Source organism: Octopus bimaculoides, chromosome 4, assembly GCF_046866305.1.
Source record: "Octopus bimaculoides isolate indiv1 chromosome 4, ASM4686630v1, whole genome shotgun sequence".
NCBI classification, from domain to species: Eukaryota; Metazoa; Mollusca; class Cephalopoda; order Octopoda; family Octopodidae; genus Octopus; species Octopus bimaculoides.
In genome coordinates, this window is record NC_142931.1 from 129,532,428 (window position 1) to 129,550,225 (window position 17,798).

Here is a 17,798-nt window from a genome sequence, read left to right on the forward strand (position 1 = left end):
CATTTTCCATGCTGGCATGGGTTGGACAGCTTGACAGGAGCTGGTAAGGCCAAGGGATGCACCAGGTTCCATAGTCCATTTTGGCTTGGTTTCTACAGCTGGATGCCCTTCCAAATGCCAACCACTTTACAGAGTGTATTGGGTGCTTTTTACATGGCACCAACCTTGTCCTTTTTTCCATGGTGGCATGGGCTAAATGGTTTAACAAGAACAGACAAGCCAGAGGGCTTAGCCAGGTTCTATGATATTGCATGATTGGCCTTCATTGGAATTTTAATTATAGCTAAGGCAATACTTATTTTAAGGTTTCTAGTTTAAGGAGGTTGTGTTGCATAGAATCACACACACACACACACACACAAATAGCTCAATTCTAGTTTGTTTTGCATGAAAAAATAAAGGTAATAGTCTTCTAATAATTGGCATAACTATAACAAATGATTACAATATCATGAAAAAGCAATCAGAAAAATTTAGAAATTACATGTCATAACTTTAGAACTAAGAAATGTTTTCCACCATTCTATTTGTAATTGCTACAACTTGATTGACACAACTGCAGTGAAGTCATTGACAGTTATCTCTATCCACACAAACCATAATGATATCTGTTAGGCAGCTGACGATGGGAATATATATTTGTTTTATTTGTCTGTGAATCTTTTATATCTTGAGGTCTGTTGTTGTATATTGTCTTTCATTATTGTCGGTTTATGGTAGTTTTGTTGTTTGTATTATAAAATACGTTGATTTTGCATGACTCTCCTTCATTAGGATTCTAATTATGGCTAGGGCAATACTTATTTTAGGGTTTCTAAATCTTCATAATTTGCAGATGTCTACAACAAAAAATACTCCATTCCTTGTATTATGAGGAAATTTTGATTTTGAAATATTACTCTGATATTTGTCACAATTGTGATAGTTATTTCAATCCCAGAAACTAAGATCGAGTGATAAACATTGCAATAACAGTGTTTTGATTATGCATATATAGAATAAAAAAATACTGGTGCTTAACAAGAAGGTAATAAATTAGAGAGCAAAAAGCAAGTGAAGCACAAATGGTTGTGGTGAGAGAGAGAGAAGAAGAAGAAGAGGGCAGACATAGAAAGAATACAAAGAGAATAAAGTGTAAAACAACTAAGTAGCAAAGAAATAAAGAGAGTGAAGAAGTTGATGTTACAAGACTTAAAAAAGGCAAACCACACATGATCTTCCATTGATAGAATACAAAATAAATAATGAATACATACATCACTGGAAGTCTGCTTAAATATAGCGTGATGCAAAATTTATTAACTTATTCCTGATGTCTATGTTACCATTTTTCTATATCTATGGAACATTTGTCCACAGCAGAGATTAATCTTCAAGAATAATAAAAGCCATAGATTAAAAAAAAAATCAAAAAAGTCATGATGCATGAGATATTAAGTTCCTAATTAAAAATAGACAACTTAATCTGAATTTAGTTCAGCAGAATGAAAGTAGTTAATGACAAAACTTAAAATTAAAAAATATATTTATTTTTATTGCTGCAGTAATTGTTTTAAAAATCCATCCGAAGTTTTTTTTTTTTTGTTATAAAACAATACACATTGAAAATCGATGTGGTTATTGCTACTGATGTTTGTTACCATGAAGAAGAAATGTGTACAATAATAACTAACAGCATGTGCAGTTTTAAAGAGTGCATCCAAAGCTGCTGAACAAGTGGTAAAAATGAGACGGGGGAAACAATAGATTACTTGTGTGATTAGTCAAAAGAGAAAATGAAACAAGATCGTTATTAGATAACAGCAAAAAAAAAATATATATATATATATATATATATATAGCAACAATAATTTGGAAATGTGGAAGTTCAGTTTCAAAGAATAGACAAATAATGACTAACTATTGAGAGAAGTCGCTAAAGAGAAGAGAATGGTAGATAGAAAGATAAAGGAAAAGCAAAGATAGAGATAGAAATGATAAAGGTTAATGAAGGTTTTTTTTATGGTATTTTTACTTAATTGGATAACGTTTTAGATGAACAATAATATAGCATGCTTTATGACATTTAATTTTATTCAGCAACACATTCTAACTGATCTCATACACCAGATATATATATATATATATATATATATATATATATATATATATACACACACATATATTATTTCCAACCATGTTGTTGAGGGTCAGAAGTGAACTCAGTGATTTACTGTAGAAAAAACTGCAAATCAAAATGCAATGGAGAATCAGACCAAATTCGATGATATGAGATTATGATAAGGTTATCAAGATGAATCTTTTTAAAACTATCATTGAAGTTAAAATTATATAGGCTATAACTAATAAATATTTAATCAAATAGGATTAGAGTGGATGAGACCAGAAAGTAATAAATAAGAGAGAAGATAGAATGAAACATGAGAAATAAAGACATTACCAAAAGTTAAAATCATTATATATTATAGCAATGAAGGTTCCTCTCGCTGGTGTGATATATTAACTGCACAAATTATGAAACAGTGCTTTGCACTGACTGTACAGTTAATCTATCACAAGTTGGCCCAATATTACCAAAATACCCTATGTATGCATGTAGTGTGCTGGAACTTGTCAGAATTTGGTAGGAAAGGAAGTTGGTACATATAGACACATACATGGGAGGGGCAAAAGTAGCCACATGCATCATCACCAAGCAGATTCTCAAGAATTTGAAGAGAGACAAAAAATGTGTTCCAGTGATAGCTAGACAAAGCAAGCGAGTAGCTGCAGACAGGTGACAAATTATTTTAGTGGGTGGTCACCATTTGGCTTTAAATATATTCATTCTATATATATTTATATCTAATAATAATTTATTTACTTTGGGTTGGAACAATTAAGTAAGAAAGTTCTTCATTGGTTATGATGATTGAATCAAGTAAAAGAAATTATAATAACTAATAACAATACTATTTAAGAAATAAGTATTTGTAAAACTATATTTTTATCATTATTATTATTATTATTATTACATTATCATGTTTATGTTTCATCAATGAATTCTTCATCACAGCAGAAAAATGATTGGTTTTATAAGGTGAAAGAGAAAGTGGAAAGAAAAAAGGGAATTACATCATCTCAACAGATGAAATGATCTAAATTTGATGTGTTGGATCTTTTTAGTTAGAGAGTTTTAATTCAATTTAATAAGGAATAGATTAGGTAACTTCATTCTTTAACGTATTAGCATATATCAAACAGTGTTATATTGGTACAGATATATCAAATATATGCCTGTTGTTAGAGGAAGAAATATGAACTGCACATCTGGTACCAGGTATTAGGAGCTGAAGAGACATTTTAATGACTGATTAAATCAGTCTTGATATAATTTAGGTGTGCATGTAATTTAGTGTGGTAGACATGATTGTGTGTTTAAGAAGGGTTTGATTCTATTGTACAGCACCTTGGGCAAGAATCTTTTACGATAGCCTCAGGTTGACCAATGCTTTGTGAGTGATATTTGGTATACAGAAACTGTGCAAAAAAAGACTGATGTGTGTGTGTGTGTGTGTGTGTGTGTGTGTGTACACACACACATATATATCAATTGTCAATAATCTGAATTTTGTGTCAAACAAAAATAACTTGTGATATTTAGTCCACCTGAACTACATACACAGACACTCCCTTTGTTTGTCACTCTCTTGGCATTAGAAATGTAATGAACCTGTGATAAGTCCATTGGAAAACTATAACAAATGATGCAATTGTACACAAAAATTATAGAAGAAAATAAAATAAATAAATTGATAATGGCTACAATAAATTGATAACTGTCCACCCAAGTAGACAGTTACTATAGTAGGTAGTCACTACTGCTAATTACTATACTTTTTGCAGCATAATTATATTTGAGTTATCTGCCTTCTTGATATAGTGAAACAATGGTAAATTAGGTCAGCTTTAAAATCAATGGTATTACAGAATGACCAGAGATATGAAAAGCATTGTGAAATACAATGCTTGCAAAGTTAAGATGTTGGACTATTATACTTCTTAAGTGCTTACACTCAATAATCACAAAATGTAGAACATTATTACTGTTCTCAGATCCTACTGTTTATTTTATTAACTACACACATAGTGCTAGTTCAAACCACATAACAGTTATTGTAGTGAACCCCTGAACAAAGCTTGTTCTAGTTTACCTTAGATAATAGACATCGGTTTCACTCATTACTCCATTGTTGAATGGTATGTAGCAAGAACATCCAGCAAGAAAACAATTACTCAAATAACAAATGATCCAACCCATCTTTGCTAGTATAGGAAAATGAGCATTAATAATTGAAGTAATTGAAGAGAGAGAGAGAGAGAGAGAGTTTTCTTTGAGGGCTCAGCAAACACCAGAGCCAGAAGCAGTTATAAAGCTGGAAGTTGAAAAGCTATAATTCTCTTAGATAGCAGAGATGTTAGAAACTTAAGGGTGAATAAGAATAAAACTAGTTATTTTGATATGTGAATGTTATCTGAGATAACTGTCATGACAGCAAAATTTTTCAAAGCAGATGCAATTGAGGGAAAAAAACTACAGAGAACTGTAAAGAATAGACAGTACTTGTAGTGGAGACAATAATTGCTAAGTTAGTGTAGGACAGAATTTAGATGTCATGCAGTTTAGGCTTGTATCAAGTTCAAAGGGTCAAATGAAACAGTTACTAGAAGAACTACAATACAGGAATCTAAAACAAAAAGTACTGAAGTGAAGACAGAATAGCTAATAATGAACTCAATACTATTGCATTTGCAATGCGCCTAATGTTTGTACAAGAAGTATAGTAATGTTAGCTAAAGTCAGAACTAACTTCTAAGATTGCAGTGCTATCAAGTCAGTAGTCACATTGTAATTCATAATAGTTAGAAGACAGAATGTTTACTCTTGTGCTAACTGTATGTTGTACTGTATGAAACTTGAGCAGTAAAATCAAATACCAAAAGCAAACTACCTATAATAGCAGAGAAACAAGAACACAGTAGGTCACATTTAAAATAAAAAGAGTAAATTACTAATTTAAGGGAGATCAAGAAAGTGAGAGTACTGTATAAATAATATATTATTCTAAGTAAATCCCTTTCATGTATTCTGTTTGTATTAACTACTTGACACTGTACAATTGGTGTTTAAACAGCTAAAATTCAGAGGAGTTTTAAAACTCTTCTGCTTTAGTATACTACCCCACCACCCACACTAAAAAAAAACTCAGCTAAAATTATATTTTTAATGAATTCCTTCTTATAAAACTTCATGCTTCATTTGGAATCAACATTTATTGTTTCTATTAAGTTAAAGACAATATAGAAAAGCAAATGCCAGTAATATTAAACTCAGTAGATTGGTTGATATATAAACCTAGCATATAAAACTGAAGAACGGAATAAGTCATAATGGTACACAATAAATCATAATGGTAAAGATTGCACTTCTGCAATCTTTCAGTAATCTCCAAGGTGAGGACAGGACTGAAATATCCCACATCAAGTGCCTGTTACTTGAATGTAAATATATGATTTTCACAGAGTGTCTATAGTGACTGCTTCATGGTAGTCTTGAGGAAAAGCAAAACAAACCCTAAACAAGCTAAAGTACTATTGTAAGAATCTGTTGAATATATCTTGTTGAATTTGACAAAATTTATAAAACTAAAAAATTTAATTTTCTGCCTAAATAAAATGGTTGAAAATATATTTTAATATGGATTTTATAGTGGTACTTTAATTTATGATATGCTAGTAGAAATTATCTTTAAAAACACATCAAGTAGGGAGTAATATAATATGTAAAGTACAACTAAATTATTCGGTAAGTCTGTTACTTAAGAATATATCATTGTTAATGCAGGTGACTTACAAGTACAGAGAGGTGGATAAACAAATCAAAACTAAGAAAACAAAAATGTGTGCAACAAACTTTTGGAAACAATGAATAATGACAGGGAGGATTGTTGAGAAGATGATAACTGAGTGTGGAAAGGAGCATACATGTTGAAAAAGGAAACAACTGTTGCATTCTTCTTTTGTTGATGATAACAGTCATTAACAAAATTCTTTAAGCAATTGTCCAAAACTATTTATGAGATAGCCAAAGCAAGAAATGCTATTTTTTTTAAAACTAAATACATTTGATAAGAAATAATGAGGTATTTAATAATTTGTTATTATATTCGAGCGAGGTCATTGCCAGTGCCGCTGGACTGGCTCCTGTGCAGGTGGCACGTAAAAAACACCATTTTGAGCGTGGCCGTTGCAAGTACCGCCTGACTGGCCTTCATGCCGGTGGCACGTAAAAGCACCCACTACACTCTTGGAGTAGTTGGCATTAGGAAGGGCATCCAGCTGTAGAAACTCTGCCAAATCAGATTGGAGCCTGGTGTAGCCATCTGGTTCACCAGTCCTCAGTCAAATCATCCAACCCATGCTAGCATGGAAAGCGGACGTTAAACGATGATGATGATGATGATACCTAAACTGTATGGTGGTGTTTTGTTCAATTCAATCTCATTTCATAAAAAAGTAGAAATACTTTACTTTTAAAATATCACTTACATTACATATATTCATTCTAAAAATTAAGTAGAAATATATCTAACGTAGATACAATCATAATTACTTATATTTTCAAAACAACTGAATCGAAACTTATTGTATATAAGCTCAGAATATCCTTGAGGTAAACATTTTATTATTTGAAGTAACATTATGAGTTTATGTTTGTAGAATGAAATTAAGCAATTAAATTTTGGCCATTATCTTTTTATAAATATATTTTTTTGTCATGTCAGTAATATAATAATAATTCCAGGAATTCAGAAACAAATTATTCTTCAAGTCAATAATTCAATGAGAACTTTTAAAAATTTTGTTTAAGAAAATTGAAATTTACAATGAAATTCCTCAATAGTTAGAGTTTAGTGTACTACTATCATAATGATAAGATACATGAAATAAAGAACATTCTAGTGAATTTCAGTTATCAGAATCAACAATAAAGAAGAAAATACAACCTAAAAATGAACAAAGAACAAAAATGAGACATGCATGAATAAAATATTAAAATAATATTAAGGACTGAGGAAAAAAAAAGATGAATAACATGCTTCATGTAATTTGAACAAAAATGTAATTGATGGAATTAAACAATACTTAATGGTAACTGAAACATAAACAGATATGCCAGCTATGTATGTTGATCTATTGCTTTGGTAATATCTACACTATGAGAATATATTAGTATTAACTGCATAGAATTGTTGGGAAAATGTTTTGCAATTGATATCATTTGTTTTTAATAACTTACTTTCAACCATAGAGATTTTTAAAAAATGATACTGTTTTGTCAGTTGTAGGTTCAAGTTCAAAATGTTTAGCAGAATAGTCCAGCACTCACTGATCACAATATGCTTTATAGGAATCAATCAGAATGCCTAATATCACAACATGACAGCACATATTCCTAGAAAGCATTGTTAAATTCCCTCAGTACATCAAGTTCAAGTAGAGAAAGCAGGATAAAAAGATTCACCAAAGTTCTGACTTAACAGCAACTGCTATAAGCAGATATACATTTAGCACACTCACTTGAAACATAAGATGGATGTTGGTAACTTTCTGGGCTGACCAACCAGCTGACTGAGAAGAAGATTCAAGTTGAAAATATGGGGTCAGTTTTTGAATGTAACTTCCTTCCTTGAAAAAATTCTGGTTTGATGTGTTAGTCTTCATTAAGTTCAGCATCAGTAACAGACAGTCTTCCACAACAATACCTGAAATTGATAATGATAGGCAGCGGTTCAAAATTTACAGAATGTGGTAAAAATAAATGGTAAATATATGATTATAATGTAGATCCCACAGGGTCTAAGTTGGTGTAAAAGTATCAAAACTAATACTTGTCAGTGGCATCTCCATTATCTTTTATATGTTTCATTCATAGGACTGTAGTCATGCTGGAGCACCACTTTGAAATATTTTTGTCAAAGAAATCAAACATATATTTATTTTGGTTTTAATCTTGAACTTATTCAATTGGGGTCTTTTACTGAACTCCCAAGTTACAAGGACATAAACAAACCAACACCTGGTTGTCAAGCAAGTGGGGTGGAGGACATTCACTTTATGCTTATGTAGCTGACATTTCTGTACAACTTCATAAAATAACATTCATGCCACTCCAACTGGACTCAGTCAATTACTCGTGGGAAGGTGAAAATATCTATCCACAAACCATATTTTGTATGATATACAACAGCTATATAGATGTACAATGTTAATACCATTTACTTTCAAAATAACACATTATTTGCTATGCATTTATGGTTTGAATAATTTGATAATTTTTAAATCCCACTTTTTCAATGAACTAAAATATTTGAGAAAATATATGAATGAATAGAAATACAAGAATATATGAATTGAACAGTGAAGAGACAAGTACAAACCTCCATCGCTATTTCCTTCTTCTCTGATAATATCCAGCAATCTCTCAAAAGCATTCTCAAAAGCAACAATCTTCTGAATATTTGCATTACCTTTAGTGAGCTGAATCAGTAAAAGCAGCGCCTATTGAGAGAAAAGTGTAAATAATTATTGATAACTCATCCAAATGGAACAACAAATCTTAAAAACACAGCAGTTAGAAATATTTTCATTGTGGACTAGCTTCAATCACTCCAAAGTCGATATAATTTCCGATTAACATCTTTGTTATCTATAAGGCTTCATATTTTAATTGATCAAGCTAACTTTACTCAGATCCATCTCCATCAAGATCCATATAAATAAAAGCTAGCAATACTCTTCCATTTAATGTACAATAACTATTCATATTATCTAACCACATAAATATAGTTAAAAGGGTAAAGGGTAAAGATCTCTCCGGTCATGAATGACTGTGGCATTGCACCTAGTAAATTCCTTTCTAAAGCACAAGTCCAGGCGATGTTATCCAAGGGAAAGGTGAAGGCTGATACAGCTTGGCACCAGTGGCATTGCAACTCATTTCTACAGCTGAGTGCCTTGCTCAAGAAGACAACACACAGCCCGGTCTGGGGATCGAATTCACTACCTCATGATTGTAAGCCTGACACTCTAGGAATGGTGACAACCCTAGAAACCATGTCAAATCAGACTGGAACCTGGTGCAGTCCCCTGGCTTACCAGTTCCAGTCAAACCATTTAACCCATGCCAGCATGGAAAGCAGACATTAAATGATGGTGATGATGATGACACAAATGCTTATCTGTCCAACCGCTAAAATGTGTGTTTTTCTAAACCACTGCTCTAAACTTATTCAATGATTTAACTTGCATTGATTACTTGTAATGAACAGAAACATGCAAAATGTCATACAAGTGATAACGTTTGAAGTCCTCTGTGAAAAACATGTCAGAGAAGTATTATCTTGCTGGGAAACAGATGAGAAATGGTGACAGAAAGAGTATTTGGCAGTAGAAAATCTGCCTCAACAAATTCCATCTGATCTATGTAAGTATGGAAAAGTGAACATTAAATGATGATAATATGCATATGTTTATACATGTATATCTGCTTTCACAAGGATGCTAAGAATTGACTTCAGTAACAAAGCTGTAAGAGTGTTCTCTCTCACCACAGCTAATCACTTGTAACTTGTTTCCAGTATATCACTGCAAATCAGAACCCCCCCCCCCCCAAAAAAAAACGACACAGAAGCAAGAAGCCATGACGATTACAGTAGAGGTAAAAACAAATAAATCAATGAAAATTACTGATGATGAAAGTAACTTACATCATTCCTAATAATTTCTCGACTATCAGACAAAAGATCCATCAGTTTAGAAACTCCCATGGGACTTATCAAAATGATTTCTTGAATTTCTTTACTTTTGTTTGTAAGAAGAATTGTCAATAACTTCACAATTGGCCAACGAACATGAAAATCATATTCCTAAATAGAAAGAGAAAAATATATATATTATTGTGAAGAAGTTCTACATGGAATTCTGTCATTGTTTGCTAATTATGTATTATAAAAACAAAACATCGATACAAAACATGGAAGCAGAGTTTTAGAAATATTTTGGTTGTGTGGTTAAGAAGCTCACTTTGCAACTGGTTTCAGGTTCTGTCTCACTGTGTGGTACCTTGGGTATATGTCTTCTGTTATACGCTTGAGCTAATCAATACCTTAAAAGTTAGTTTGGCAAATGGAATCTGAGTTGAAGCCTGTTGTACATAGCGAAATCGTGATGGCACCTGTACCAGTAAATCACTAAGAGCACCGACCGACCGTGATCGTTGCCAGAGCACCAGCTGTCTGGCTTTCGTGCCGGTGGCACATAAATAGCACCATTTGAGCGTGATTGTTACCAACGTCGTCTTCCTGGCACTTGTGCCAGTGACACGTGAAAAGACATTCGAGCGAGATCGTTGCCAGTACCGCTGGACTGGCTCCTGTGCAGATGGCACGTAAAATACACCATTTCGAGCATGGCTGTTGCCAGTACCGCCTGCCTGGCCTTCGTGCCGGTGGCATGTAAAAGCACCCACTACACTCTTGGAGTGGTTGGCGTTAGGAAGGGCATCCAACTGTAGAAACTCTGCCAAATCAAATTGGAGCCTGGTGTAGCCATCTGGTTCACCAGTCCTCAGTCAAATCGTCCAACCCATGCTAGCATGGAAAGCGGACGTTAAACGATGATGATGTGTGAGTCTTTGTGTTTTTCCACCTCTACTGCTTGATAACCAGTATTGGCTTGTTTATATCTCCATAACTAAACAACTTAGCAAAAGAGGCTAATGGAATAAGTCCCCAAATTTAAAAAAAAAGAAGGAAAAAACAGGTACTGGGGTCAATTTGTTCAACAAAACCTTTCAAGGTAATGTTCCAGCATGACTGCACTCCAATGACTGTAACAATTAAAATATGAAAAATGCTACACCAGTGTATTAAATACATGAAGCTGTTATTCTAATGATCCAACAAACCAACTTAGCTGATGTAATGGTAAAAGAATATAAAAAGGTTCCAGATGATCGATTTTGTAATAATATAATTCAAGATTTTCAAATAAATTTTGACCAAGTCAGTACAGATATTTGTAAGGGCTATTGTTGTTTCATGGCTCTACACTCCTTTTGACACAGATCATTATATCATATTTCATATATACTGTATATATTCTCCAAATAGACAGACAGGTAAAATGTAAAATCCACAAAATAGAATAAGTTCATGAGGCAAAGGGAGAAGTCAGTTCTGGCATTTTGGGCAAGGGCCCTTCAATCTTACAGATTTCATTAACTGCTTTAGTGCTTATGCAGACCACAACTAGTATCTTAGGATTCTAGTTCTTGTCTTTTATTCTTTTCTTTTACAATTAAAATATAAGATATAAGACAACATAGATTTATGACTGAAAACTCAAAGCATGGCTGTATAGTTAAGCCTGCTTTGAAACCACATGGCTTTAGGTTTCTAGGTTCAGTTCTCTGCATGGTATCTTGGGCAAGTGTCTTCTACAATAGCCCTAGGTTGACTAATGCTTTATGAATGAATCTACTACATGGAAACTGGAGGAAGCCTGTTGCACATATGAGTGTATGTGTGTGAACGCGCATGGATTTGATATTTCATTTATCCACCATTTGAGCAAAATGTTGATTATGTTGCTGACATTACCACTAGTCATTGTGTGCTTTCAAAGACCTGTGGAATAAAAGATCCCCTACTTGAAAATTGAGTGAGGATTGGTGAGGAAAGGAAGAGCATCTGGCTGTAAGATCCTGCCTTAAAATCAATATTTTTGCAAGAACACTAGTAGAGAAAAACAGATGTTAAAATTAACAAAGAACAACAGGAATATTGATTGAAATTAATGAAACTAAATGGACAACTAGGAGATAAATATTTAAAAACAGAAGGACATGTGCAAGAGTAGAAGATATTAGGGTGTTCACAAAAATTTTAATTCTTGTATCACCCATTTAGCATTTAAATCAGCCATATCTGACCCATATATTCTACCCGTTTTAGGCTCAAACAGACCAGATCCTGCCTCTACATCTTCCTTACAATGTGTTTCCAAAGATAAACAAGCACGTCATCAAAATCTTGAAACTATGAGATAATGCATGATTAATTCAAAACAATGTGAATAAATAAGCATTACATTTGACTGAGTAATCTGAATGCTAAAGGGTTAAGAAATTATGAATTTACAAGTTACAAACAATAAACTCAAATAGCATATTTTTCTTAAGCTGTTAATGTCTTATTTAAAGAGAAGGTGAATACTTTACTCACTTCCAATAGCAACAGTAATAGTGTGACATTCTCTGAGGACTTTATAAAAATTTCAGTGAACTGACCCCCTAAGTCATCTGGAATGTGATTTGACAATTCATCTTCTGTCAGTGACATAGAATCTGAAAAAGAAACAATATAACTAGAAACTGAGAACAAAAGAATTCAGTTTTATAATAATCCTTTCTCCTACAGGCACAAATCCTGAAATTTTGGAGAAAGATGATAGTTGAATGCATCAACCCCAGAGCTCAACTGGTTCTTATTTTCTCAACTCCAAAAGGATGAAAAGCAAAGTCAACTTCAGTAGCATTTAAACTTAGAATGTAAAGCTGGAAGAAATGCTGCTATGCATTTTGTCTGGCATTCTAACAATTCTGCCAACTCACCACCTTTAAACCAACGCTTTCAAATTTTAGCACAAGGCCAGTAATTTTGTTTCAGTTTTATAATAATAAAATTAATGTAGCAACTTCTTCAGCAGAAGAAACAAGAGTAGACAAAAGAAAGCTTGGAATAAAATGATTCTAGCACATCTTATGTTATTGGGCCCAGCAGAGAAAAAGATGTGGGATAGGTTCAATTCAATCAATGCAGTACTCATAGAAAAGCAGATATTAAATTGAAGATGAGATTGAAGTAAATGACAATGATCAAAATATTTTTAACAAATATAATTTTCAAAGCATTTAAATTTCAATTCCCAAAGAAATGCTTATATTAAGTTTTATTTATCAATAATGAGGAGATATGAGACAAGAAAGAATATGCATAATTTATTCTTGTTCTTATTAAGAAAAACTCAATGCAAACACACTCACACATCTATTTATAAATAGAAGCACTATACATTGTTATCATACACAGAAATATTGGTAAACTTACAAGTGTGTACTTTAAGTAACCATTCAATATGCTTCAAGCCTTGCTGTGAAAAGTTAACACTGGTTAAACCACATGTTTTTTCCCTTCACCAACGAAAGTGATTGATCTTTAATCAGAGAGAAAGGAAAAAAACCTGTGGTTTAATCTGAGTGTCTATCTTTCACAATGAGGCAAAATGTCTATTAATTAAAAACATAAGGTCTATAAGTTTACCTTACATTTTTACATGCACATATATGTGTGTGAATAGTAGGGAAAATGATAATGTTATAAACTTACCATCATCTGAAGGTTCATTTGACATTATGTTACAAAGTGTGTCCAGAGAATAGCCAATAATCTCGGCGTCACTCCTACAATATACAAAGCAACAAAAAGTATTGTAAGAAAAAGGAAACCTGGAATGTTCAACAACTTTTGCTGTAAGTCTGTATAACATTATAATCTATATAAGAGGAAGTGTTAAGAAAAATTAGCTAATAAAGTTCACAAAGTTAATAAATTCATTTACCACGAGAAGTTAATTTTACAGCAGGAATCTTTAATATAAGATTCTTCTTGAGAAAAGGTGCCTGTCAAAAACATTAGAATTCACTTCTTATGGCACATAAACTTAAATACTTTTGTGAAATGTATTGCATTAAGAATGTTATTGCATAGATAAAATCTATTTCACAATGTGGAATTATGTCACAGCAAAATGCAAAGGTAGATGAAAATTATCCTGTCTATGGCTAGATAGTTAACTAGAGAACAGTTATATATCATTTAATAACACTAAAATGCTTATGGTTGCAAAGACAATTTTACAAACTATCAAAAGCAATAAACATGTTATGCATAAATAATAATTTGATTACCAGAACCATCTGGACGTTAAACTAAAAGAATTAATTGCATCATAAAATACTGACCTGTCAGTCTCCAGCACTTTGATAAGGATATCCATTGCCTGAGTTCCAACCTCCAGAGCATATTTCTATAGAAAAGTAAAATGAAATGTATGGTAATGTTTTTGTCTCTATCTGTAGACCTTATATATATATAAAAACACATTGCCACAGATGTATAATATTGATGATGTAACTAAGCCTTCTGTAGCTGGCTACCAATAGCACAAAGACTGAAATAGTTCAGAAAAACAGACTATTACTTTACTTGCCTGTCTAAGTGGGAAATATATTTTGGTTCCAAAACAGAACAAAGATGAGGGGGCAATTTATCTGTCATTGACAAGAAATATGATAAAATATATTGTAGAAAATAAATTTAAAACAAATGTGAAACTGTTATTGATGACAAAGTTTAAGCTTTTAGTGTTTTGTAAACCTGTAAAAGTAACTTCAGAAAACCATCAAGTCATCAATTCAATGAACTAGAAAGTTAGAGAGCAGCAAGATCACTGGAAAAGGACATAAGAAGTATTCTAACAGGTTATATGTCTTACAGACTTGATATCAATTCACAAAAAAAAACAGTCGCATTCTAACAGCAGATAGAAATGAAAAGTGTAAAAAGTAAAAGGAATTTTTAGAAAAGCAACTCCTGTAGTCTACTAGAGAAGATAAATAATAACCAGGAAATAACAATAACAGAGTAGCGTAAGAATAATAAGAGAAGCGTGTGAGTAAAACAACTCAACTACACATAACAGTGGTGAAGGAAAAAGGAATTAGATAAAGTTTGTTGTAAGTAATTAAATGTTAATACAATGCAGAGTGTTTTAGTCAAGTAGACTAAACAGTTGTAGAGGACAGAGACATATTTAAAAAGTCAGGTAAGCAAGTTAGACATGTTTACCTAAGAAAGAAGTAGAGAATAGAAAGTTAGCAAATGTTTTCAGGTGAGACAATGAAAAGTATGAACATAAGTCACAGCAGTAGCTAAGTTACTCTCCCTTTGTAATTATATTCAGGCTTCAACCTCTGACCCGTACGAGTCACATGTTGCTCTGTGTGTATGCACCTTTGCTTGCAGTTGCATTTGAATAACAAATTTAGCTGAAATAATCCCTACCATTGTTAATAGAGTCTAGCAAAGTTCTAGGAACATACATATCACAGCTGTATTTTTCTATGATTTATACCTGGAATAAAAAGACCAGCTACAGTTTTTAAACTGCTATTTCTAATTGACTGGCAATATATATATACAGTATCTAATGGGAATTAGGATTACAAGTGACGAGAGAGAACTGCAGATATGTTACGTACATAGAGAATGTATGTGTGTGACACATTGATTAATAAATTATATTGATCAATTATCATGTCATTTGTACTTTCTATACAAGCCGTGTTTATGCTATAAATTACATTTATCACAATCACTTGACAGTGCATTGGCATTAGGAAAGGTATCCAGCCATAGAAACCATGACAAAACAGATGGCAGAGCTTGATGCAGTCATCTAACTTGCTAGTTCCTGTCAAACCATCCAGCATGGAAAACAGATGATGATGATGATGATACACACACACACACACACACACACACACACACACACACACAACATTGTCATTTTAATGTGTTTTCCATGCATGTATGAATCAACTGGCTTTTCTACTACTGGATACCCTTCCTGTCACCAACTCTCACTTGTTTCCAAGGAAGTAATATTTTCCCAGGCTAGACATACTTTCATAGAAGATTGGAAATGAACACTCTGATGCTTGTTTACAACTGCTGTGTGATATCAAGACAAACACACACACAATGAGTTTGTTTCAGCTTGTGTTTACCAAATCCACTCACAAGGCTTTGGTCAGTCTGGCTTTATAGTAGGAGACATTTACCCAGTCTCTTTTTGGTGAACCACTAAGTTGTAGGGACGTAAACACTCTAACACCAGTTGTCAAGTGGTGGTAGTGGACAAATACAGATATAAAGACACACACACATAGATATGCATATATATATATATATATATATATATATATATATATATATATATATATATATATATATATATATATATATATATACATGACAGGCTTCTTTCAGTTTTCGTCTACAAGACCCACTCACAAGGCTTTGGTTGACCCAAGGCTATAATAAAAGACACTTGCCCAATGAGCCACACAGTGGGACTGAACCTAGAACTATGTGGTTGGGAAGTAAGCTTCTTACCAAATAGCCATGTGTGTTCACAATGGCTGCATTCATTGATTTACTTGCATGCATTGATCCAAGTAAATAGAATACTACTGAAAAACTTTTGTTCTAATAGCCATGCGGGTAACAGCAAGTACATTGTGAGAAATTCACATAATTCACATTTCTGAGTATGTGAATTTCTTAGGAGACTTTTTTTAGTGTTTTCTTGAATATTCCTTCTTATTTCTACAAGTCCTTCAATATTTTTGACACACAAATTAATCACCTCTCAGCATTAAGATTTACATGCTCTTCAGTTTATTTATTAAAATGTAATTGAGAGCCTGACCAATAACTTGACATTTTGCCTTTAGTATTCATGGTTTAGTTTTTTTCATCACTGTTTTCTATTAGAAATAGAATGAAATTTTAAAAAATATTCTGTTAACAAATCTGTGTATATACAAGTGAGAAGTTTCAACAGATCTGTGTGATATAGCATGTTTTTCACAGACACATTTATTTTATAGTGGAATCAAATCTTACATAAAGGGTTGTTTTGTTTTCAGGTGTGCTATCATCAACACATATTTGTTTCATGATTATTGTCACTATTTTCTAAACTGGCATGAATTATATAAGTCACCACAGTCCAAGTCAGCTCTCACTCAAAGATACTGATTACTTAGATGGGTCAGAGGAGAGCATCTGGTTTGTATATTTCATTTTTGGCTTAGTTTCTTCAGCTGGGTGCCTATCCTAACACAAGCCACTCTATAGAGTATACTGGGTGCATTTTATCATGATATCAGATATTGTCATATCCTTAGCAAGACTAAAGGGTTCTCTTAACCTTACACTTTACAGTGTAAGCATACTCAGCAGGATGTGTAGACAATACACAAATGAATTGAGAGAAAAAGTGAGTACACTTCTGCCATTGATACTCTCTTCTCTTCACCCCCCCCCCCACATATCCATACCTTCTTCTTATTATATTCTTGTTCCTTGTGTTGGTGTCATGAGAAAATACATTCAGTACACTTTATACAGTGGTTGACAATAGGAAGAACATTCAGCCATAGAAACCAACCCAAATAACATGTATGAGTACCAGCCCTTAGCAGTATAGTTCCCAAGAGAACTGACTCAATTTATGAGAATCACTTTCTCTAACCCCAAAATGTATGGTCTTATGCCAGTGTTAGAAATCAATATTATCATTAATATCATCTTGATATAGTGTAAAGTGGAAGTTATTATTACTATAATAGATGTGTTATCAGCTCCTTGAGACCTTTGAAACTCAGTTTAGAGAAAAACAGTATCAGTAAAATAGTCACAAGTAAACAACACAGACTTCGTATATTACAGTTTACACAATTTTCCATCAAGTGACTAGCTAGTAATTAAGAAACAGGATGTGATACAAGTTCATCATCCATAACTATTCTATAGTAGACAATAATTGTGAAAGCTTGTAGGCTAGCT

General features: G+C 32.8%; 1 protein-coding gene across 6 annotated transcripts in view; it reads right to left on the reverse strand.

Annotated features, from left to right (window-relative positions):
* LOC106878597 (general vesicular transport factor p115) overlaps window positions 1-17,798 on the reverse strand; it is a 60,940-nt gene that overhangs the window by 29,403 nt on the left and 13,739 nt on the right. For all 6 annotated transcript variants that reach the window (XM_089351447.1, XM_014927854.3, XM_089351446.1 and 3 more), the window contains exons 3-8: window positions 14,126-14,190; window positions 13,491-13,564; window positions 12,327-12,448; window positions 9,810-9,968; window positions 8,481-8,601; window positions 7,621-7,805 (exon numbers count right to left, since the gene is read on the reverse strand). In XM_089351447.1, coding sequence (XP_089207573.1) covers window positions 7,621-7,805; window positions 8,481-8,601; window positions 9,810-9,968; window positions 12,327-12,448; window positions 13,491-13,564; window positions 14,126-14,190 — 726 coding nt within the window. The remainder of the gene's footprint in view (window positions 1-7,620; window positions 7,806-8,480; window positions 8,602-9,809; window positions 9,969-12,326; window positions 12,449-13,490; window positions 13,565-14,125; window positions 14,191-17,798) is intronic.